The sequence below is a fragment of the Gobio gobio genome, assembly GCF_949357685.1.
Source record: "Gobio gobio genome assembly, chromosome: 9".
NCBI lineage: Eukaryota > Metazoa > Chordata > Actinopteri > Cypriniformes > Gobionidae > Gobio > Gobio gobio.
In genome coordinates this window covers 53,071,095-53,095,053 of record NC_137115.1, presented here as the reverse complement: position 1 = coordinate 53,095,053, position 23,959 = coordinate 53,071,095, and the positions used below count along the sequence as shown (strand labels likewise).

Below are 23,959 nucleotides of genomic sequence, written 5' to 3'. Positions count from 1 at the left end.
CTGTCCCTAACTTTACCCTCAAACTGACCCATACCACCACACCTGTCCCTAACTTTACCCTTAAACTGACCCATACCACCACACCTGTCCCTAACGTTACCCTTAAACTGACCCATACCACCACACCTGTCCCTAACTTTACCCTCAAACTGACCCATACCACCACACCTGTCCCTAACTTTCCCCTTAAACTGACCCATACCACCACACCTGTCCCTAACTTTCCCCTTAAACTGACCCATATCACCACACCTGTCCCTAACTTTACCCTTAAACTTACCCATACCACCACACCTGTCCCTAACTTACATTGTACTTATTTTTTGATGTGAGTATATAGTAGTCAAGGCCACCTAATATAAAGTAGGACCCATTAGTTTTGTTACAACAGTAGTTTGTTACTTTTTCAAAATGCACCGGCCACTTTCTGATAATGCCTTTATTTGTTGTATTTACACTGTCAAGGATGACCTACATGAGAAATTTTAGTTCCAAATTAATAAGCACCAGCTCTATTTTAATGTGTAGTAATTATGTATTATTTGCTAACCGTGATGGAACACACTGTGATGGAATGTGCTGTAATTATGGTACTATTGTTCTCATCATTATAAATATTTGTTGCACGTAATCGTTTTGGCTTTTTCATGTCAGATTAGCAGATTTTAAAACGCAAAAGGGCGAATGATGATTGTTAAGAGTGTAAAGAACAGAGCTGCTCTCTGGGGCAGAGCCATGGGAACGCACAGACGTCACTCCATTTCCCTGTAGATTCCGCAGTGTAGGAGGGCTCGCACCGACATGTCTATACACAAGATACAGAACGTGTTTTGGGCGAGGTACAATGTGAACTTGGTCACAGAGGCGTAGCCATTCAATTGTACATTTGTGCCTTTTTACTCCTTTTGCAATTTTGCAGTGAAGAGGATATTTATTTGGAATGACGTCATCCTCTGTACTTTGGTCAAATGTGTATCTACTTGCTGTCCTAAATTGTGTGCTTGTTTCAGAATTCATCTGCAGTTTGCTTGAGTGAGGGAGGGTGTAAAGTGGCATGTCATTTGCTGTGAAAACAGGTTGTGTCATAATGCAGACTATAACCTTTCACCTCATTTCAGTGACACATCACAGAATGAAGATCCAGGAGTTTCCATCTGGTGGGTCACACAATATTTGGTTACATTTATTGTTTGTCACAGTATGTGTACTTACAGTGTAGTTACTCAAGAAAGTACTGGTAATATAATGCATGGGTTTGGGATAGGTTCAGGGTTAGTACCTAGTTATAACCCAGTTATTGTCATTTTTGGTTACACTTTATTTTAAGGTGTCTCTGTTACAGTGTTACAATTGTGCTTTTAAGTACTGAGGAATAATAATGAACTGCATGTACTTACTATTTAGGGTTATGATTGGATTGGTTTAGGGTTAAGGACACTGTAAAATGGTGTCCTTGTTACAGTGTAATTACACAAATAAGTAATCTGTAATGTTAATTTACCGTTAAACTGACCCATACCATCACACCTGTCCCTAACTTTACCCTTAAACTGACCCATACCACCACACCTGTCCCTAACTTTACCCTTAAACTGACCCATACCACCACACCTGTCCCTAACTTTACCCTTAAACTGACCCATACCACCACACCTGTCCCTAACTTTACTCTTAAACTGACCCATACCACCACACCTGTCCCTAACTTTACCCTTAAACTGACCCATCCCACCACACCTGTCCCTAACTTTACTCTTAAACTGACCCATACCACCACACCTGTCCCTAACTTTACCCTTAAACTGACCCATCCCACCACACCTGTCCCTAACTTTACTCTTAAACTGACCCATACCACCACACCTGTTCCTAACTTTACCCTTAAACTGACCCATACCACCACACCTGTTCCTAACTTTACCCTTAAACTGACCCATACCACCACACCTGTCCCTAACTTTACTCTTAAACTGACCCATACCACCACACCTGTCCCTAACTTTACCCTTAAACTGACCCATACCACCACACCTGTCCCTAACTTTACCCTCAAACTGACCCATACCACCACACCTGTCCCTAACTTTACCCTTAAACTGACCCATACCACCACACCTGTCCCTAACTTTACCCTTAAACTGACCTATACCACCACACCTGTCCCTAACTTTACTCTTAAACTGACCCATACCACCACACCTGTCCCTAACTTTACCCTTAAACTGACCCATACCACCACACCTGTCCCTAACTTTACCCTTAAACTGACCCATACCACCACACCTGTCCCTAACTTTACTCTTAAACTGACCCATACCACCACACCTGTCCCTAACTTTACCCTTAAACTGACCCATACCACCACACCTGTCCCTAACTTTACCCTTAAACTGACCCATCCCACCACACCTGTCCCTAACTTTACTCTTAAACTGACCCATATCACCACACCTGTCCCTAACTTTACCCTTAAACTGACCCATACCACCACACCTGTCCCTAACTTTACCCTTAAACTGACCCATACCACCACACCTGTCCCTAACTTTACCCTTAAACTGACCCATACCACCACACCTGTCCCTAACTTTACCCTTAAACTGACCCATCCCACCACACCTGTCCCTAACTTTACTCTTAAACTGACCCATACCACCACACCTGTCCCTAACTTTACCCTTAAACTGACCCATACCACCACACCTGTCCCTAACTTTACCCTTAAACTGACCCATACCACCACACCAGTCCCTAACTTTACCCTTAAACTGACCCATACCACCACACCTGTCCCTAACTTTACCCTTAAACTGACCCATACCACCACACCTGTCCCTAACTTTACCCTTAAACTGACCCATACCACCACACCTGTCCCTAACTTTACCCTTAAACTGACCCATACCACCACACCTGTCCCTAACTTTACCCTTAAACTGACCCATACCACCACACCTGTCCCTAACTTTACCCTTAAACTGACCCATACCACCACACCTGTCCCTAACTTTACCCTTAAACTGACCCATCCCACCACACCTGTCCCTAACTTTACTCTTAAACTGACCCATACCACCACACCTGTCCCTAACTTTACCCTTAAACTGACCCATACCACCACACCTGTCCCTAACTTTACCCTTAAACTGACCCATACCACCACACCTGTCCCTAACTTTACCCTTAAACTGACCCATACCACCACACCTGTCCCTAACTTTACCCTTAAACTGACCCATACCACCACACCTGTCCCTAACTTTACCCTTAAACTGACCCATACCACCACACCTGTCCCTAACTTTACCCTTAAACTGACCCATACCACCACACCTGTCCCTAACTTTACCCTTAAACTGACCCATACCACCACACCAGTCCCTAACTTTACCCTTAAACTGACCCATACCATCACACCTGTCCCTAACTTTACCCTTAAACTGACCCATACCACCACACCTGTCCCTAACTTTACCCTTAAACTGACCCATACCATCACACCTGTCCCTAACTTTACCCTTAAACTGACTCAAACCATAGCAGTTAAGGCCACCTAATACAAAGTAGGACCATTTACGGTTATTACTATATGGTAACAACATGTAACACATATGTACAGTGCATTTAAGTACTGTGGAATAATGTTTAACTCCATGTAGAGTTAGGTTTAGGGTTAGTTGCATGTAATTATGCATAATTTAAAGTTGTTACAACAGTAACTACATGTAACGGACACTGTAAAATAAAGTGTTACCCCATAATGACACAAATAAGTAATGTTAATTAACAGCATGCATATGGTTTGGTTTAGTATTACTAACTCCCATGACCATATATTCGGTTACACTTTATGTTAAGGTGTCATTGTCACAGTGTAATCATATATCTAAGTACTGATTAATATTATTAACAACATGTGCTTATTATAGGGTTAGGGTTGAGGTTAGTTGCATGTAATTATGCATAACTTACAGTTAGTGGTGACAAGGACAGTGTTACCCCACATTCCTTAAAACTCCTCTAAAGTTAAACCACATTTGTTTGATATTTGAGATGGGGGGAAAAAAAACACTAGCATGAGCCATAAGCATAACACCTGACGAATTCTGGCGTAAGCAAACTAGTATGGGGTGAGTCAAAACACATGCACGCATCGGACAACTTCCTGATTTCCCCCCCCTCCGTTCCAGCAAGACAAGGCCCCGCCCCTTCGCGCTGTGATTGGACGAGCGAGTCCTGTGTTCTGCAACAGCTGCGAGCCGCTCAGACGCTCCTGGAGACGGACGTGAACGCTTCACTCTGTGTGGATTAACGCTTTGTCTGTCCTATATGTGAGCGGAGTGCGGATTCCCCGGGACGGGCTACTGGCGTCGACGGTAGCATCCAAAGGAGTCGGGAAGTTTTTCAGGTACATTTGGAAAGCGCCAGGAATACGTACAGCGTTTTACCGAGCCACTGGGAGACAAAACGGAGCGCTTCTACTGCATTGCGCACGGCGAAACCGGACTCTAATAAGTCGTTTAATACCACCCGGTCGTTGTGTAGTGGTAGATTTGTCTGTAACGCAACGCGTTCGTGTGTTTGTGGAGGAACGGGGGCCAGGCGCCGCAGTGGGCAGTGATCGCGTTAACACAGGCGGTACGTGCGAACTCGAACGAGCTGCTATTGGCAACTGGCACGTACGCTCCCAACTCCATGTATCTAGATCAAGCCATCAAAATACTCCCAGGAGATCGTTTGGCTTGCATATGACTGATTTTATCGCAAGGGAACAGCGCAATTAAACCATGCAATTCGATAAAACAAGGCGAATATCGCTGCGTTATTATTGTTTAGAATCTCGGATGCATTAAATCACCATTGCGGTGCGTTTGCTTGATGTTGATGCGCTGTAAAAATGCACTGCTTTTAAATGCATAATCCAACTCCGAAGTTAGAACTTAATATCTTTGCGAATTGAATCGTTGAAACGACACAAAGCGAGTAAAATAACCGAAATGCGCGATACACGGGTGTTGTTATCATAATAATAAACGTGTTTTTACAGTGTGTTGGGGGAAGGAGGGGTCTTGAAAGAAACTTTCTGTTTCACTAATGCTTTTTTCCTCTCTTCTCGAGAAAGGAAAGGTTTCATCTTACGCCCAGTCACCTGAATGCACAGGAGTGACCGATAGCGCGCGCGTCTAATGGACGTTTTAATGTGTCATTTTAAACACCCGTGCACTTATTTTTAAAAAGTCCACGCGATAAATGAAGACGCGTGTGAATTATTCAATGACTTCCGTGGATTTTAAAACGAATAACATCTCGCGCTTTATTTGGTAACACTTTATTTTACAGTATTGTTACATGTTGCATGCAGTTACTATAGTAATAACTATACATTATGCATAATTACATGCAACCAAACCTTAACCCTGTTGTAGGGATGCAACGATATATGAACATTTTGGCCGATGAATTTTTTTTTTATACTTCAAAGCCGATAACCGATATTTTAGCCGATAAGTCTAAATCCAAATTTTGATTTAATTTTTGAGAGCCTGGTTACAAAAACCAGTCTCATCATTAAAGCCACGGCCCATAATGTTCTCATTATGATTTTATGTAGCTTATATGACAGACTTGCGCTGTGTTTACAATCATATTTCAAGCAATTCAAACCCATCATGGCGAACAGTGCGCATCTGAAGTGTCTTATCTGAAGGAAATAATACATTATTTATCGGCTTTACTATATCGTACAAATGAATAACATTGACAATATATCAGCCGATACCGATATGGTGGCCGATTATATTGTGCATCTCTACCCTATAGTAAGTACATTTAGTTGATTATTATTACTCTGTACTTAAATGTATAATTACACAAGTGTAACATTTTATTTTAAAAGTGTCCTTTTTACCCTGTAATTATACATTTAAGCACTGAGTAATATTAATGAACTACATGTACTTACTTTAGGGTTTGGTTTAGGGTTAATTGCATATAATTTATAGTTATTACTATTAGTAACTATGTTGTTACTATGTGTAACAATGACTGTAAAATAGTATCACCATGTCTTTCGACATCTCCAACTAAACCAAACCCTAACCTTGTAGTAGGGACGCACCGATATATAAAATAACATTTTGGCCGATGATTATTTTTTACTTCAAAGCCGATAACCGATATTTTAGCCGATAAATCTAAATCCAAATTTTGATTTAATTGTCTCACCATTAAAGCCATGTCCCATAATGTTCTCATTATGATTTTATGTAGCTTATTTGACAGACTTGAGGTGCACTACACTGAAGGAATAATACATTATTTATCGGCTTTACTATATCGGACACATTTTCTTATCGGGCCGATAACTTTAAAAATGACCATATATTGTCCGATACCGATTTGATGGCCGATATATCATGCATCCCTACCCTATAGAAAGTACATTTAGTTGATTATTATTATTACTCTATTATTAACATTTTATTTTAAGGTGTCCGTGTTACAGTGTAATTACACATTTAAGTACTGAGTAATAATAGTTAACTACATGTACTTACTATAGGGTTTGGTTTAGGATTAATTGCATATAATTCTGCATAGTTTATAGTTATTACAATAGTAACGTGTAAAAATAGTGTTGCCATGTCTTTCGACATCTCTAGTGCATGCATTTAGTTAAGTAGCATAGGTAAGTAACACGTTTAAATCTGTAATAAGTGATAAATAATCTTTTTGATGATATGATTATTGATTTCAGTTGCTATAGTAGGTGAACGTGACTTTTACCCTGACAACTGTAGTCGTTTTTTAAAACAATGCATATTTTGAACCCCCATCCATCCTGCTTCTAGACAGTTTACTCATGTCGCTCTGTGTTTTGTATAGGTGTGGTGGAGATATTTGTGCGCCATGCAGGAGGAAGTTGACACCGCAGAGCCCGCTTTAGCTCTGCCCATGGGACCCGGAGAGTTCACCGAGCAGCAGATGGGACTCCCCGACAAGATCCCGTTAGTGAAGCCCTACTTCAAAAAGAAACACGCACAGAGAAAACTGGACGCGAAATGCTTGCGCGCTTTAGAGGACCCCATTTTGAGCACGCTATTAAACTCGGACGCCCTGGTGTCGGGGGACGGAGTGTTTGTTCCGCGTAACCCGCCTCGACCTCAGCGGAATATATGCGCGGCCGTCGTGGAGAAGCAGTCGAGGATTAGTCAGGTGTGCCTGAAGCAGGAGGACGAGCAGGAGGAGAGCACGGACGTGGCCGCGAGCGAGATCGCAGGGGAACAGAAGGTGCCGGATATCCAGCGGGTGACAATAGACGCTAATGAGCGTCGCTTCCAGCCCGCGGCCGTGCCCTCCTCCGACGTTTCAGGCTCCAAGTTAAATGACATCTACACCGCGGAGACTCTGCAGGGTGCAAATTGCCTCGCCATCAAAGAGGGCGAGATCTTTCAGGATAAAAGCGAGGAGGCCTCTTTGGATCTAGTGTTTGAACTCCTGACCCAGCTCCAGTATCACACGCATCAAGGGGATGCTGTATCGATCTGTGTGGATTTCCTCCAGGGCGTTTGCATCTATGGCAGTGACTGTGCCCACCATCACACCGTTTTACCTTACCACTGGCAAATCCGCCGAGCAGACACGCAGATCTGGCAGAGCATATCGGATGACTCTCAAGAACAACTGGAGAGGCTTTACTGCAACCCGGACAACGAACATGTCAGACTTAAGTTTCTGTAAGTGCTTCTGCTTTTAATGCCACTTTTCATTGAAAGCTTCTCTTGCGCTTTACCTGAGAAAGACAAGTAAGTAGAGCAAAGCGAAGAAGCGTGTAGTTCAGTGAGAGTCTCCCGGCTTGACCTGCTAAAAAGCGTTCTGAAACCAGCTGAGGCTGTTGTTTTTCAGCGAGGTGTATTGTGCAGTGCGTGACAGGAAGCTGTGTTGTTGTGGATGAGGTATACGTGACTAAGAGATTGCATCTTTTCTATAAGCCCTCCATTGGCTGGCCTGACATGTGGAAGCATACTGACAGCTGTAAGCCGTGAACTTGCTCGACCCGCCTCTGCTTAGTTCGACCAAACGCACACACACACACACACGCGCACGTTCCCACTCGCTGCGGCTTGCGCTCAGGCGGTCACACGCACTCGTCGCACAGACAGAGAAGGGCTCACACGCAGACTTGCTCGCAAACACGCAAATAAGTGAGCTTTAGAGACACGCGCAATTATGCACACCCACATGCTCTCATGCACGCACGCATTTAAATGCCTTTGTTTTGACGCACACAAACAAACACCCTTACTGATCACCACTGACACAGTTTGTGTCCCTGAGCTGAAATCATAGTGGCTTTGACCCGGCAATATTTTTTCATTTCGCCTAAACAAAAGGGCCCTTTTGTTTGTGCGAGTCTTGTTTAGGTCCCAAGCCTGATCTGTATGCAAAAGCGCTTCGCAAAAGGAAGTGCGCTTGCTCATGACAAAGCAAAAGAGACAGTGATTTTAATGCACACCATGACACAGCTCCTGGCTACTTCCTTCTTGAAGATAGCATTGTCGATTTGTCATGGAAATTCTCCTGCGGGACAGCCGACTATTTAGGGGGTCTTTGTCTATAGAGTTTAATATGGCCACGTAACTGTCTCTGTTGGCTCGATTAGCCCATGTGCTTTCAGAACCGTGGCTCCCAGTGACCTGTTTCATGTTAATAGCTAAAGCCGACCATTAACCTCCTGCTGACTTTGGTGGTTGAGGGGTAAAGTGAGACCCGCAGCGCCTGTAAACCACACCCTTTTCTGCTGACCCCCATCTTTTTTTGTTTGTGTGGGGGATTTTTTTTTCCTCTAGGAGAAGTCATTGTGTAATGTTACAGAGCAGAAATGAGAGGGTTTATGTGGCAGACGCCATTGGGCACGGAATGTAATTGCTTTAGATATAGCAAACTAGGTCACATTTATTTATACATTTCACGGGAAAGGGTTTTAAATGATAAATCAACACGCGTACACCAAGAGTTTAGAATTAAGGACGCTTTCTCGTTGTCGAACACAAAAGACAAAGATGTCCAAAATGGCTTCCCACTGTGTTGTTGAATGCCAAGACACTATATTAAACTTAACGTAAAGTAGCAGTCAAGTGAAGAAAAAGACACGGATTGTAAAAGATAAATCATTAGATATGCAGTTTAGCATTAGGATACAGTGTTTGGACACTGACACGACAAAAAGGTACAAAAATCGCTTATTGGTCAACAAAACAAAACATCAAATCAAGATCCAAGAAGCGATTTTTGTACCTGTTTGTCTTGTGTCAGTGTCCAAACACTGTATATCTAATGATTTATCTTTTACAATCCGTGTCTTGTTTCATCGTCTGCTATTTTTCTTTCAAATAAATGCCATTAAGTTTGATATTGTGTCCTGGCATTAAAAGAAAAGATGTCCTGTATCATACAGTCGCCCCAAAGCATTTGTCAACAACAACACATTGGTCAACAAAACAAAACATCAAATCAAGATCCAATGTGTTGTTGTTGACAAATGCTTTGGGGTGACTGTATTTTTGAATGCCAGGACACAATATCAAACTTAATGGCATTTATTTGAAAGAAAAATAGCAGATGATGAAACAAGACACGGATTGTAAAAGATAAATCATTAGATATACAGTGGTTGGACACTGACACAAGACAAACAGGAACAAAAATCGCTTCTTTGGATCTTGATTTGATGTTTTGTTTTGTTGACCAATGTGTTGTTGTTGACAAATGCTTTGGGGCGACTGCATTTTTGAACGCCAGGACACAATATCAAACTTAATGGCATTTATTTGAAAGAAAAATAGCAGATGATGAAACAAGACACGGATTGTAAAAGATAAATCATTAGATATACAGTGTTTGGACACTGACACAAGACAAACAGGTACAAAAAAATCGCTTCTTTGGATCTTGATTTGACATTTTAGTTTTTAAACGCAATGCTAACCGTTTTGTATGTGACCGAAGTGTCCGAATTCTTGGGGGCTTTTTCTGTTTACATTGGTTCTCAGTAATCCACAGGTTTGTTGTGTATATCTTCACGAATGGATGTGCCTGTGCCTGATAGGTTTTCATTTTTGTGCCATTGTGCCGCAATGTGTGAGAACCATGACCCTTGATCCTGAAGGTTTGGTCTCCATGGGAGCAGCTGAGGGCGAGATGATTGTGTTTGTCACACAATCTCAGTGTGCACCAAGGGCACGGTGACCTGAAACCAAGGTGTTTGCATGTGTGCCTGTGTGTGTGAGAAAGGAGATAACGCCTTAGACGGGCCATGAAATTATTCACATGGGTGAGGTCTCTTGATTTCACTCCTCACCGTCAGTTTGACTCATAAAATGTTTTCTTCCTGGATTCTCTCCCTCTTGCACTTTTAAAAATGTACGGAGGTAGTGTAGCATTTTAATGAACATTGGGGTGGGCGATATGACCAAAATCACGAGATGAGTAATATTTCACGATTACAATATACCACAATATAGTTATTTTTGCTTATGATAACATGGAAATGTATTAAATCTCATCGCCAATTTCAATATCACATAAAAACTGATACTAGCCCAACAAAAACATGCTCACTGAAGACAAGTGATAAAATGGGAACAATTACACGCAATAGGACAAAACACTAGATATGCCTAGAAATAGGCTACTGCATAAATTGTATAAAGTAATCAAATGAACAAAAACACTGAGCAATGAGATGTTCGATTAACATTAATGGCACAGACGGCTGCAGGTTTATTAGGCTGCTGTCACTTTAAGACCGAATGTACTGATACACACATGCTTTCTTTCTCGACTGTTTACATTTACTTAAGACATAACGACGGCCATTTTGAATTATAAGCGTGTATTTGCCCGAAATCAGTACTCATGTGTACGCTCAGAAACCATGGCTGTGTTCGAAATCGCCCCCCCCTATACCCTCATTCACTATTCCCTACATTATCCACTAATATGCTCAGGACATCGAGTGTGCTGTTTTTGCATTGTTTGTGCTTGCTGTTTAATAATCATTTGAAACTTAGCAAAATGGCAGCTCCGGTAGATGAAAAGATATATCTTGAAATCTATCATGGAAACTAGCACCTTAATTAAACAGTTTAATAATCGAGTAAAAAGGAATTTATACCTGTATAATATTACAGCGGTTTGGAAAATGGATGGATGGATGATTGGGCACCACCTTTTGGACAGATTAATTTGGCGCGAACATCACAGTGCATTATGGGTATTCTCTACCTGTTGAGCGTACCGGTACATTAATCGTACACTCATTATGGTGCATTGTGGGATTGAATGATAACGTCCACTATGGTTTCGGACACAAATACAAATGGCTATTTAGCCCTATTTAAGGGTATAGGGGTGATTTAGGACACAGTCCAACTCTCAAACTGAAATGAATCCTCTTTTTATTGCGCTTGAATGTTTTTTTGATCGCTTGTTTTTAAACTGCAAGGCGTAAACGCATTCAAATGATAAGCTTTTCATCACATAAACGTAATCTTTTACTTACAAAAAAACACCATGGTACCTTGTTTTTGGACATATTATGTCCAATGGTACCATACATCGAAGTGTCGTCTGACATTACCGTGGTATTCTTGGAAGTACAAATATTTGATAGTATTATCATATTATACCGTAGTACTACCACAGTACTTTTTCTAAGGGATAGTATATATTTTAAAGTGCTATTACTATCTGATGTCTAATTTTAGCATTGTAACAGTATTTCTACTGGTATATTTTCCCCATTTCATTCTATTATCAAAGTGTGTGTGTATGTGTGTGTGCGCGTGTGTATGAGTGAGATCATATAGAGCTCTATTCTCTCTTGTGCTTTCTAACATAAACAAAAGCTGGCAAACTTTGCAGCTGAAGTATGTTTACGTGTTCCTGTCTTGCTGAGAGGGACAAAGACAAAGAGAAAGAGCCAAATAGTGGCTGGATTGTCTGAACAAACAGTTCCGTCGTAGTCCCGCGTGGTGCGACAGCAGCGCACGTCCCGTCAGTCCCTGCATGTCCTCCAGAACATCCTGAGAGTTTTTGGAGACTTTTTCTTCTCGTACAAAGTGCAAGAGGGAAACGAGAGTATTTATTTGCCCTCAGCTCTTCTGAGCGTGTCCTCCCTGAATGGAAACAAAAAATGAGAAGTCGAGTGTTGATTTATTCCCTTAAACATCTTGAAGAGGAAGAATGGAAAGCCCTTTTATGCTTTTTATAATCAGCTGTCAGTCAGAGGCTTTATTACAGCACAGTTTCCGTGCAGATATCACGTTATTGCTAAATGATAGCGATTTTATTTTTGGACTTGTACATGTTTACTCAATCCGCTTGTGCCAGAAACGCCTATTCACACCTGATTACTTTAGTTCAGTGACAGCTACATCCTTCCATAACGCAATAAAACTAGATAGCATAGACAGCTTCATTGATTATTTTGGGAGCGATATATTATGGTCGGATTGTGAAGTGTTGGACATATTTGTGATGGGAATCGATCATCTGTTGAATACGTTTTCTTGGCTGCAGTCTGCAGTCAGTGCATTGTGGGATTAAAATGCTTAATCATAAAGCCTTGTTTATACTTTCGTCTGGCTCCGCGCGCCTCATCCGTTTGGCCGCCGTTGTAATATTCGGTGGAGCGACAGAGGTCGACTCTGAGTAATTGTTCTATAAACCATCAGGAAACTGCGGCGAGAAGAAGTACACACATGTAACATGTTACCAAAACCACAAACTACAAAAGAATTGTGTAAAACCCAGTAAACTCAGTATTACATGTGACATTAGAACAAAATATATGGATACAACTAAATTAACGATCTCTTAAACATCTTCTAATTTCTCGAAACATTTTGATTGAGTTTTTTTTTAAACATGGACGTTTATTTTCATTAAAAGGGCTTATTTCTGCTATTGTAGGCTCATTTTGTAAATGTACAACATGTCCTCCAACCAATACGCCTATATAGGTCGTTTGTCACTTCCCTGAAATATGACCCATAGGAGCGTTTACTAAAGTCGCGCCCCTATCGGCAACAGGACACCTTCGTTTTAATGCTTTGTTTCCTTTTATTTGCGTCATATTTCGGGTTTTGCGTAGCTCAATTGGTAGAGCATTGAAAAATACAACATCATGTGATCATGCAATCGTGGGTTCGATCCCAGGGAACGCATGTGCTCATAAAGTGTATATGCACTATACATCACTGGGTAGGGGTGGGTGTAGTTGTTAATAAAAAAGAGTTTTGCTAAATTGAAATATGACAAATGGTGATAAAGTCCACACATTGCACTTAAATGAACACGCATTTTGATTGGTAACGACAGTCATACAGACGTAACACGACACTGTCATTATTTTTATGCCAGCTAGAGGGCGCATGACTTTAAAACGTAAATAAAGGTCGTAATAAGGTGCTTGAAAAAATGACCTATAGAGTCTGGTGTGATGAGACATCATGCTCGGCCAGATTCACTCGGTTGAACCTTTTAACCATTGCTGTTGTGCATTTAAAGTGATAGTTTACCAAAAAATGAACAGTTTCATGTCATATTTTTAATGAAACCAAGTTTTTGTCCCTCCATTGAAAGACGATTACACCAAAACATTGATGCTTCAGAAAGTTCATAAATAGATTGTGAAAGAAATCCATATGAATCGAGCGGTTTAATCCAAGTATTCTGAAGAGACACGATCGCTTTACATGATGAACAGATTCATTTAGGCTTTTATTCACATATAAACATTGGCGATTTGACATAAAATATTGCGATTGGAAGCACAAAAAATGCTTCTGAAAGAACCAATGAGGTTTGTTTTCTCATCATTTACTCACCAAACCTTTTTTTGTGTCCATACACTGGGTTAAAAATAACCCAAGTTGGGTTGAAAATGGACTAACCCCGCAATTGGGTTGTTTTAACCCAGCAATTGGGTTAAAAGTTTGCTTAAAACAACCCAATTGCGGGGTTAGTCCATTTTCAACCTAACTTGGGTTATTTTTAACCCTGCATTTTTTAGAGTGTACAATGAAAGTCAATGGGGTCCAAAACATTCTTCAAAATATCTTCAGGTTTGGAAGAACAGGAGGATGATTGTATGATGTGACGTATGACTTGACAGAATATTTTTGATGACCTATCCCTTTAATAGCATCAAAGTCAGAGGGTTTGTCCGTTTCAGTGTGTAAATATATAACTACATAGCATATGACCTTAGTTAAAAGGTGTTCGCACGTTACTGATACGACTTCAGCAGCTGCCCTGCGTGTCATTGTGTGTGTGTTTTGTAAGTATCTGTTTGCTGATTGTGTCTCATTGCTGAGTTTACCACCCGCAGAGGTGACTGCCTTATCTCAGGGTTGGTAGTGTGTGATCAGGTGCATACGTGAGTGTGTGTGTGTTTGTTTAATTCTTCTCAGACTGTGACGCTCGTGCTGGGTGTGAATAATGCTGGCATGTGGGCTGTTCAAGCTGAGCACGTAAAAATGGGTTGTTTTATGTTTATGGGATTAAGAAGGTGCTGTGTTTTTGGTGCTTTGGAATGAGGGGCGGAGGGAAATATGAAATGTCTCTCTCTTTCCTGGATCTGGTCTGCTTTGTTTCTCCAGTCGAACCACAGCTGGCCCAAAGGGTGCCTTTTTACTGGCGTTTGCAGCAGGAGAGTACGGGGTAGCGGGTTAAAGGCTAATCATTGGAGCATGTCTCTCAGAAGTGGTTGTATGTGGAACATGCCAAACCCCACGCAGACCTTGGGTTCGGGCATGCTCAGTGGCGCACAAGGTTTTTAAGGGCTGCTAATCCTTCACACTTCATGCGTTCCCTTTCTCTGGCTCGCTCTTTCAGCCACCTCCCTCCCCTAGCGTTGACCGCTTTAGCACACCGTCTCCTCGGTACCCTGGGTGTGTGTGCGTTTAAAGCTGGTGAAATCAGCAGAATCGTGATTTAGCTTTCTGAAAAGCAGAACTGGATAGTGTTTACTTTGCCAGCTGGGCTCCAGTTCCCCTGTTTTGCAGAAGTGAATGGCCTAAACTGGGCATGATAAACTGAAGCCGAAAATCGAATCAGTTAGATCATAGGCACACGGCAGCTAAATATGTTTGTCGCTGTTCTCAGTCCTTAAAGTCCCTTCTGGTGAAAAGACTTCTCTCTGGTGACATCCAATCATTTTGTCGGCTTAAACCCGCCCCTTTCATCCTATTGACTGCAAGCTCGTATTCAGAACTGCCTCCATCCAATCAACAACCAGACAGAACCAAGTCTATGAAGGTATTTTTGGTGCAAAACAACTGAACACGCGTGCGAGTGGAATTTTTATCTGTAGAGCATATCCACATATGTGTATCAATACATTTGAAGTCACAGAGAAAAATATTTTAGGAGTTGTAAACTTGCAGATTTTTTTTCTCACCTACAAACACAACACAACAGTTACACCTTCACACATTCTTCACTGCAGGTGCACAAATCCTATTCTACGAATCACACATGAAAAAACTCATACGCTCACATGTTTGCTACAGTTGCTGCAGTGAATATGGTGCAAAACGCATTCACACACCTGTATCAAAAATGTGAAGTCACAGACGAATTTTGCACATCCGCAAATTAATATGTGAATCCATGCAATGAGAGTTGCACACTTTTAGAACATTTGGTCACAAATGCATTTCTTTTCTTGGATATTTTTCGATTATCGATCTCATCGCAATGCATTGGAGTGGGTTGAGTTAAAGAGCTACTTTAGAGAGTGTTGCTTTTTACGACTCTGATTGGTGGAATCTCTGTACAGCATCATGGGTAATGTAGTTTTCACCAGGAATGCCACTGTTAAACACAATTATTTTTAGCTGATATAATGTGGGCTGACGGCTTCAGCAGAAGCACATGGATTAACAAACTCGTACCTTTATAAGTTATCATTCAAAATGAATGGAGTTTTTACTTCCGGAACCTGTTACAACTTTAATCTTGCTCTACACAATTTATTTTTACAGAAGTTAGAATTGTATTGTACTGTTAACAGCGGTTTGGAAAATTCAGACGATTACTAGTGTTTCTCAAAATTAAATTTGCACTAAATTGTGTACTGAACGAATATAGTGAAATCATTGTCTTTTAGAGTTATTGTGACTTGTAGATTGTAGATGCAGATAAATAATTTAGGGGATTTCAACCTTCATTTAAATGTGGTTGTGTACATGACTTTTAAATTGTGAAACTAAGACCTGAAACATAATTACATGAACAAAAACAGTTCTCTTTTTACTATCTATTTCATGTGGCGTTGCATTTCCAAAGCACTTCATAACACATATATAGCGCACTTACGGTCAGTTTTCTCTGTGCATCGGTAAAACATTTGTATACTCTCGCACAGGCTTAAGTCAATACTTTGACCTTTCAATACTTTGAATCTTTTACCTTGATACTGACCTTCCGTGTTATAATTTCCTTTTTAGGTTATTCCAGGTCATTTTAATGTTTAGTGTTTTTAAATACTCCTCGCTCTCAACGCTTTTCACAGATTTATCTCACAGAGTCAAGTCAAATGAGGGTGTGCGTGTGTGTGTGTGTGTGTGTGTGTGTGTGTGCGCGTGCATTGGCTGATCTCAGCGCCTGACACCGGTGAATCATCAGGTGGTTACAGGTCACGGTCACCGTGATGATGAACGCTGCCTCATGATTGGGTCAGGGGGACATCAAAGTGACGCAGTGCTTTAGCAGGGCATGCAGGAAGAGCAGAACAGGTTATTCACCCGTGACTCCACCTCACAGAGAACGAGATAAAGAGAGGTGAAACTGGCTTATCAACCGCTCCCCTCTCCTTCTCTCTGACCCGGTTTACACCTGCTATTAAGATGCGTTTTGGTCGATCACAAATAGACGAAGCAGACACGTTCCTGTTTACACCTGGTGTCTCTTTTGTCCACTTTCGACCACTTCTGTCCTGATTTCTTTGAGGGGAGGGTCTATGGGCTTTTCAGATCTAATGGATAAAATAAGCTCACGCAATTCACATATGAGTGCATACAAAGCTTTCGTTTCTGCTCTTCAAACCAAACTCAGGTCTTCAGCAGATAAAGTTTAAATCCCGTCTGGCTAGTGCGCATCCCATAATGATTACTCGTTAGGTCGGTAGACAGTCTTTTAGTAGCTGTTCGTGTGCATTTGACCACATGAGTGTCTACACTACGAAAGCAATCCGGTCAATGTGTTTTCGACTACCTCTGGAAGTGGTGGAAGCTCAAAACGCTTTAGACCCGTTTACTCCTGTATTTAGTGTTGTCCACTTGTGAGCCTTTTCAGTTTGGTCCGAATCAAAATCACATGTGTGAAACCTCCCCCGGAGTACGGTCTGGACCAAACAGACAAAATTTGGTCCGACGAAAAGAGGTAGTCTCGGTCCAGATCAAACTGAACAAAGGTTCGATTCGTTTCTAGTGTGAAAGCATTTTCTGTATGGTTCGGACTTTCAGACCATTTACAGGAAGTTCCTGTATATGTTTAAACATTATAATGTTATTTTTAAATTTCATCTAGGCTATATTGTAGGCATGTGCCGGTATCAAATTTTCATGTTGCGATTAATTGCTGAAGCTTTTATCACGGTATACTGTATTATCACGATATTGAAATAAGTTGCAAAAAAAGTGTTGTCATACTATAACAGGTTAAATCACTTTCTTATAACAAAAGAACCAAACATTTAAATACAATAAAGCAATACACAAAAATGTATAAAGTAAACAAATATTTAAAACAGATTAAAGTGCAAAAGAATTATAAAGAACAATAGGTATGCTGAAATGTACATTTAACTAAGATTAATTCATTCTTTAGAAGTATTTTTCATTGTCAGTTTGTTAATGAAGGAACTAATGTTAAATATTGGAGCCTTGTAAAGTGTGTGATTGAACAACAGTCAGAACATATTCAAGGGCATGTAATTTAGTCCAGATTAAAATATAAAATGCAAGTTTGAAAATGAATAGCCTTAAGTCTTTAAGTATTATGTATTATGTATTAGGTTATGTGATTACTGGGGAAACGGCTGCATTTCTGCTGTTCCGTCAGCGCCCTCTGCTGTCGAAGAATGATTGTGCACTTCAGTGCGTCTCCTCATTCCGCCATGTGCTCGGCTCATGCACGGTCTATTTACATCAGTGCGCGTTCCTCTTTGACGTGTTTTTCATTTTAAACGGTTGATGGGTAAAGTATTCTTAAAATTAATTCTAAAAATCGGAATAATTCGTAATAAATAATTATTCACAGTATTTTGAAGTGCCCACGATAACAATATTGTGCATGTTCATTATTGCGGTATATTGTATTACCGTTTACCGGCACATGTCTACTATATTGATTATGAAAAGTGACAAGATGCAGAATATGTCAGAAGGCCAGAAATGATTTGACCACTTCATTAAGTTTTGTTTTGTAGAAAGCCTTTCTTTAAAGTAAATTTCGTTTTGTATAAATTGTATCTTAATTTTAATCAACGTTTCATCAGATAATTGCCTGGATTTGATAAATAAGAAGCAAATAGGCTATATAGCTGACAGCAATCGTGACATGGAGGCACGGGAGCGATCACTTTCATGTCTCAAATAAACCGAAGCAGGCTACAGAGAAATGTGTGTATAGAAAGCTTGAAATGTCCACTTTTAAATGAAACAATTCGAAACGAAAATAAATAGTCAAGTAATGCGCACTGTTCACTAGTGGCAACGATATGCGTCTGTTCATTCATTCTTGTCAATCAGACGCACGTCTGTTTACAAACCAATCAATGTCAAGATGCAGCCCACATAGATGATGCCGACAGGCCGCAAGTGTGTCATGTAAAGTTCTTTAGTCCGCTTGCAATGTGAAACCTAACCAAATGTATCAAAACATGAACTTCGTTTCGGATCGAAGGTGTGAAAACGCCCTAAAATGCATCTTAATACCAGGTGTAAAAGTGCCGGTGTCCCTCAATGCCTTTAATTGTCTCTCCAGTCTGCTTATTAGTCTGCCCGTCTATCTATATTACGCCTATCAATCTTTCTGTCCACTCTCGCACACGTGTCGCTTTCAGAATTGCGTTGTGAACTAGAAAATCCCGTGGCTTCATCATAAGTAGGTTGCGCTGATGAGGGCGGAGAGCATCAGTCTTTGCACTTAATTTAATGGCTGGAAGGGTATTTTTAGAGCCGGAGAAGGGAATGAGAGGATGGAAGCGGCCCGTATGGGGTGACCGCGCTTTGTCTGCGAGGCAGGGTAAGGGGGCACTTCTATTGTTATCACCACGCCCGTCACAATTACGAATAATGGTCGCCATGGTTACCCGGTGCACAGGTGGCCGACTTGGGTTCGGCGTGCCAGGTCTGAAAAAGAAGCGAGCACTTGAAAATGAAAAGTGTGTGTGGGTGAGCTACTGTGAAACCTAGTCTGTCAGGAAAGCCGGTGCGAATGTGTGTGTGCTGCAGAGAAACACGGCGTGCTAGGTATCGCATACCTCGATGCACATCCAAGAGAAAAAGGTAACACAAGCCGAGCTCTATACAAATGCGCATGTGTTCATGTAAAAGTGTAATGGAAGCCGCGTTACTTCCCTCCGCCGGCTCGCCAGATAATCGGCTCTGAGAAATGTCGTCATCAATGACATTGTGCACAAATGGAGTCGCGAGAGAGAGCTCTGGTTGTTCTGAGACGCCGTGTAATCTTCTGGATTCTATTATTTCGTGTTGTCTTAGCTCTCGGTGCAGTCACTTCTGTAACCACCCATTCCTCCTTAATCCCAGAATGCCCTGTTCTTTCCTCATTGTACCTCATTGTACTAGCAGAGAGTTCTGGACAAAGAGCGAGCGTCGCAGAGAGAAAGAACAGAAAGAAACTTTCTTTCTGTCGTTATAAAGAGCCTCTTCATTTACCCAAACCAGTTTCTCTCATGCGCTTTCACTCGGGGATGAGATGGCCATCATTCTTGTTAATGGCTTTTGTCTGTGCCTGCTTCAGATGCAGAAGGGCAGGTGGAACGTCCACGCCGCTCTTCTCGGTCACCGAGCCCAGAGGACAGGAGAGATGTTGGCACTGTCTCTGCTTCTGTATTGAGCGCCGATGACTTAGCATGAGTCAGCAACACCCTGCAGCGAAACAGAGAGCAACAGAGTGAGCGCAAGGATGTTTGACCTGTGAAACTTATGACTGGCTGCATTTCTGTTAAGAAACCCATTTTGAGCTTTGTGCATGAGGATTACTGGACGCTTGTTGTGTAAGGGACAGCGTTTTTATTTCTGGGATGTTGTCAGAGCAGACATTTTGTACATGAATTCCAGGGCATCTGATAATATGCTCAGTTTCCTCTGTGAAACATTTGCATACTTGCGCAGGCTTTTTTACTCAATACTGACATGTTATAATTTCCGGTAACACTTTATTTTACAGTGTCTTTGTTACACATGTAGTTACTATAGCAATTACTATAAATTGAGCTTGATTACATGCAAATAACCTAAACCACAATCCTAGCTAACGTTAATCATCATTACTCAGTACTTAAATGCATAATTACCGTGTAACACGGACACCTTAAAATAAAGTGTAACCTAATTTCCATTGTCACTCCTACACATTATCTCCTGCTTCTCATGTTTTTCTCTTGAGCAAAGACCTCAATAATCTTACATTCGTCTCCGAAAAGCTCAGAATTGCCAACATACTCTATTTAAAATTCAGAGATTTCATTATTAACTCAAATATCAGATTCTTGCCGGACCAAATCATCTTAAGTTAAATAAAACTAAAACTGGCAATACTGCGATGGTCCACTTTAGACATTCTACTAACTAAGTAACTACTAGCAGTCATTAGAGTATCAGTAGACTTAATATCTGCTAACAGTTTATTTTAATAGCCCCCAAAATACTTTTTACAAGTGCATGTCAACTTATTCTAACCTAACAGTCTCTAATGAGAGTTAATGTAGTTGCAAAGTTACTTATAGTTAGTAGACTGTCGAAACCAAGTGTAACCCTACAACTTTTAAAATCTGTAATTGAAATAAAGCTTAAAGTGAGCTGAGGTATCCCTGCTGAAGAAACATCTTAAACTAGTCTAAACTGGTTTGCTCTGTCTTAGCTGGCTCGGGCTGGTCTGTTGGCTTGTTTTTAGAGGTGTTTTGGCCACTTTTTAGATCAATGACCAGCTAAACTATATTATATTAAACACCAACTTGACCAGGCTGGAGACCATCTAGACCAGTTTAAACCAGAACCCTAGACTGGTTTAAACAGGATTTTTAGGGAGGGATGCAGTCCACTTTACAGCTTTATGCTCGTCCTATATATCATGAACTGTCTCATTTGTGTCAAAGACATTTTAGGTTACGTAACTGACCTCAACTTATTTTACTAACCCAAACACATAATTCTAACCTAACAGTCTCCAATGAGAGTTAAGGTAGTTGCAAAAGTTACTTATAGTTAGTAGACCATCGAAATCAAGTGTAACCCTAAAATATGTAAAATCTGTAATTGAAATAAAGCTTAAAGTATGTACAATAATAGTACTAAAATTACACTGAGCTGAGGTATCCCTGCCGAAAAAACATCTTAAACTAGTCTAAACTGGTTTGCTCTGTCTTAGCTGGCTCGGGCTGGTCTGTTGGCTTGTTTTTAGAGAGGTTTTGGCCACTTTTTAGCTGGATGACCACTGACCAGCTAAACTATATTATATTAAACACCAACTTGACCAGGCTGGGAGACCATCTAGACCAGTTTAAATCAGTACCCTAGACTGGTTTAAACAGGATTTTTAGGCACTTTACAGCTTTATGCTCGTCCTATATATCATGAACTGTCTCATTTGTGTCAAAGACATTTTAGGTGACGTAACTGACCTCAACCTACTCTACTAACCCTAACACATAACCTAACAGTCTCCAATGAGAGTTAATGTAGTTGCAAAAGTTACTTATAGTTAGTAGATCATCAAAATAAAGTGTAACCCTAAAATATTTAAAGAAAGCTTAAATGATACATGAACATCTTAAAGTCCCCCTGTAGTCAATAATTTGATCCCTTAAAACTAATGTTTGACCACCATCTTTGGTTCACTGGCGTTTTAAAGAGAAAATACTCAGCAATGGTGTTGACTTATGAATTTGCACACGGTTTGACTTAAAGCATATAAACTTGACATATAAACAACATTATAAACTTAACCAGTCTAAACTGGTTTGCTGGTCTCAGGCTGGTCTGTTGGCTTGTTTATAGAGGGGTTTTGGCCACTTTTTAGCTGGATAAACATATTATAAATACCAATTTGACCAGGCTGAGAGACCACCCTAGACCAGTTTAATCCAGCATCCTAGACTGGTTTAAACAGGATTTTTAGGTCAGAATGCAGTCCACTTTATAGCTTTATGCTCGTCCTATATTGTCTCATTTGTGTCAAAGGCATTATAGGAGACGTAACTGACCTCCAGTGAGGTGTACCTCTGAGTAATACGATTTTCAGGCTTATAGTTTCACATTCTTTGTCTAGATGTTCAGGTTTTGTGTGTTTCAATTACCGGCAAAGTTGTTTGCTTCGATTTCTCCAGTTTTGTTGTCAGTTTTATTCTCACCACGTCGGCTTGCCCCCCCACCACGAGATAATGAATGTTTTCCAGACGTGAGATTACACAAACCATTTTGTCCCCCTGCAACTGGGCGTGTAAGTCTTGATTTAGTGTGTTCTGAAGGACATTAACGCCTCCAAATGTTAACGTTTGGCTGTTAGACTGGTTGTATCTGGTGCCTTGGCTCTGATGGAAGTGCTAAAACTGGTATGTTCTGGTCTACAGCACGGGGAACCGGTCTCTCTGTTGGTTTTTGTTGGCTGAGCCGGAGACCACTTGCTATGGGAGAATGTGTGTTTGTGTGCCCGGAACTGTCTGTGAGAGACAGACTGTCCCGAACACGCTGCTTTTAGAGTGATTCTGGGCGTGTATGATTGAAGCCCATGGTGTTCCAGTTGAGAGGACACAATGTGTGTCTTTCACTATGAAAAAGAGAGAGATGCTGAAGGTTTTGGGATGATACTAGGGCCTGAAGCTTCAAGGAATAGTTTCCTAAAAATGAAAATGTTGAATTTAAGTGAAAGAGGGCCAAAATGACAAAAACACCATAACCTAATAGCCCGAAACAAGTGACATTGTCTTCTAAAGCCGTACATGATTGTGTAAGTTCTGACTGATTCTCATTGCTCAATTTCATTCGTTATACGGGTTTGGATTGAGTAAATGATGACCGAATCGTAATTTCTGGAAGAAGTAACCAAGTAAACCCGTTTACACAATGGGCTTAATTTTGGACTGCTGGGAAACCCTCTCAGACTTCATGAAGACAACATTTTCTGTGTGTGTGAGTGGCTGGATTGTGCATACGTGTGGTTTTGTCCGCTGAGTCAGTTCAGTAGGTCAGTTAACTCAGCAATGATAAGCATCTTCCTCCCTCTCTCTCTCTCTCTCTCTCTCTCTCTCTCTCTCTCTCTCTCTCTCTCTCCTTCTCTCTCTTTCGCTCTTTCTCCCTTGCGCCTTTCTCTCTTGCGTGCATGTGAAGTCTGGGCCTGGTTTTGTTTGTCATGCATTTTTTAGATCAGATTTGGTGTCTGTTGGCATGATTTCAAAGATAGCTAGACAGTGTGTGAGCATGATTCTTTCAGTGCTTTGCCATTGTCTGTGTGTGATGACAGTTTTGGCAGCTCGTGTGCTGCACTTTGCGCTTTCAGATACTTTTAAAACGATGGATCTCACTGAGAAATATCCTGGTTGCGTTTCAAAAATCAAAAGAGAAAAAATATTGTCTTGTTTAAAGCCTATTTTTAAGGTCTTTTTTGTACATTACTTTTTTGTTTTCTTTGAAACAGCTTCACAAAC

The 23,959-nt window shown here is 41.0% G+C and overlaps 1 protein-coding gene across 1 annotated transcript in view; it reads left to right on the top strand.

The window, feature by feature from the left end:
• Positions 1-4,265: 4,265 nt before the first annotated feature.
• The window catches only part of tiparp (TCDD-inducible poly(ADP-ribose) polymerase), a 38,022-nt gene continuing 18,328 nt past the window's right edge, over positions 4,266-23,959 (top strand). The window contains exons 1-2 of the mRNA XM_079824725.1: positions 4,266-4,408; positions 6,886-7,736. Coding sequence (XP_079680851.1) covers positions 6,910-7,736 — 827 coding nt within the window. The 5' untranslated portion in view covers positions 4,266-4,408; positions 6,886-6,909. The remainder of the gene's footprint in view (positions 4,409-6,885; positions 7,737-23,959) is intronic.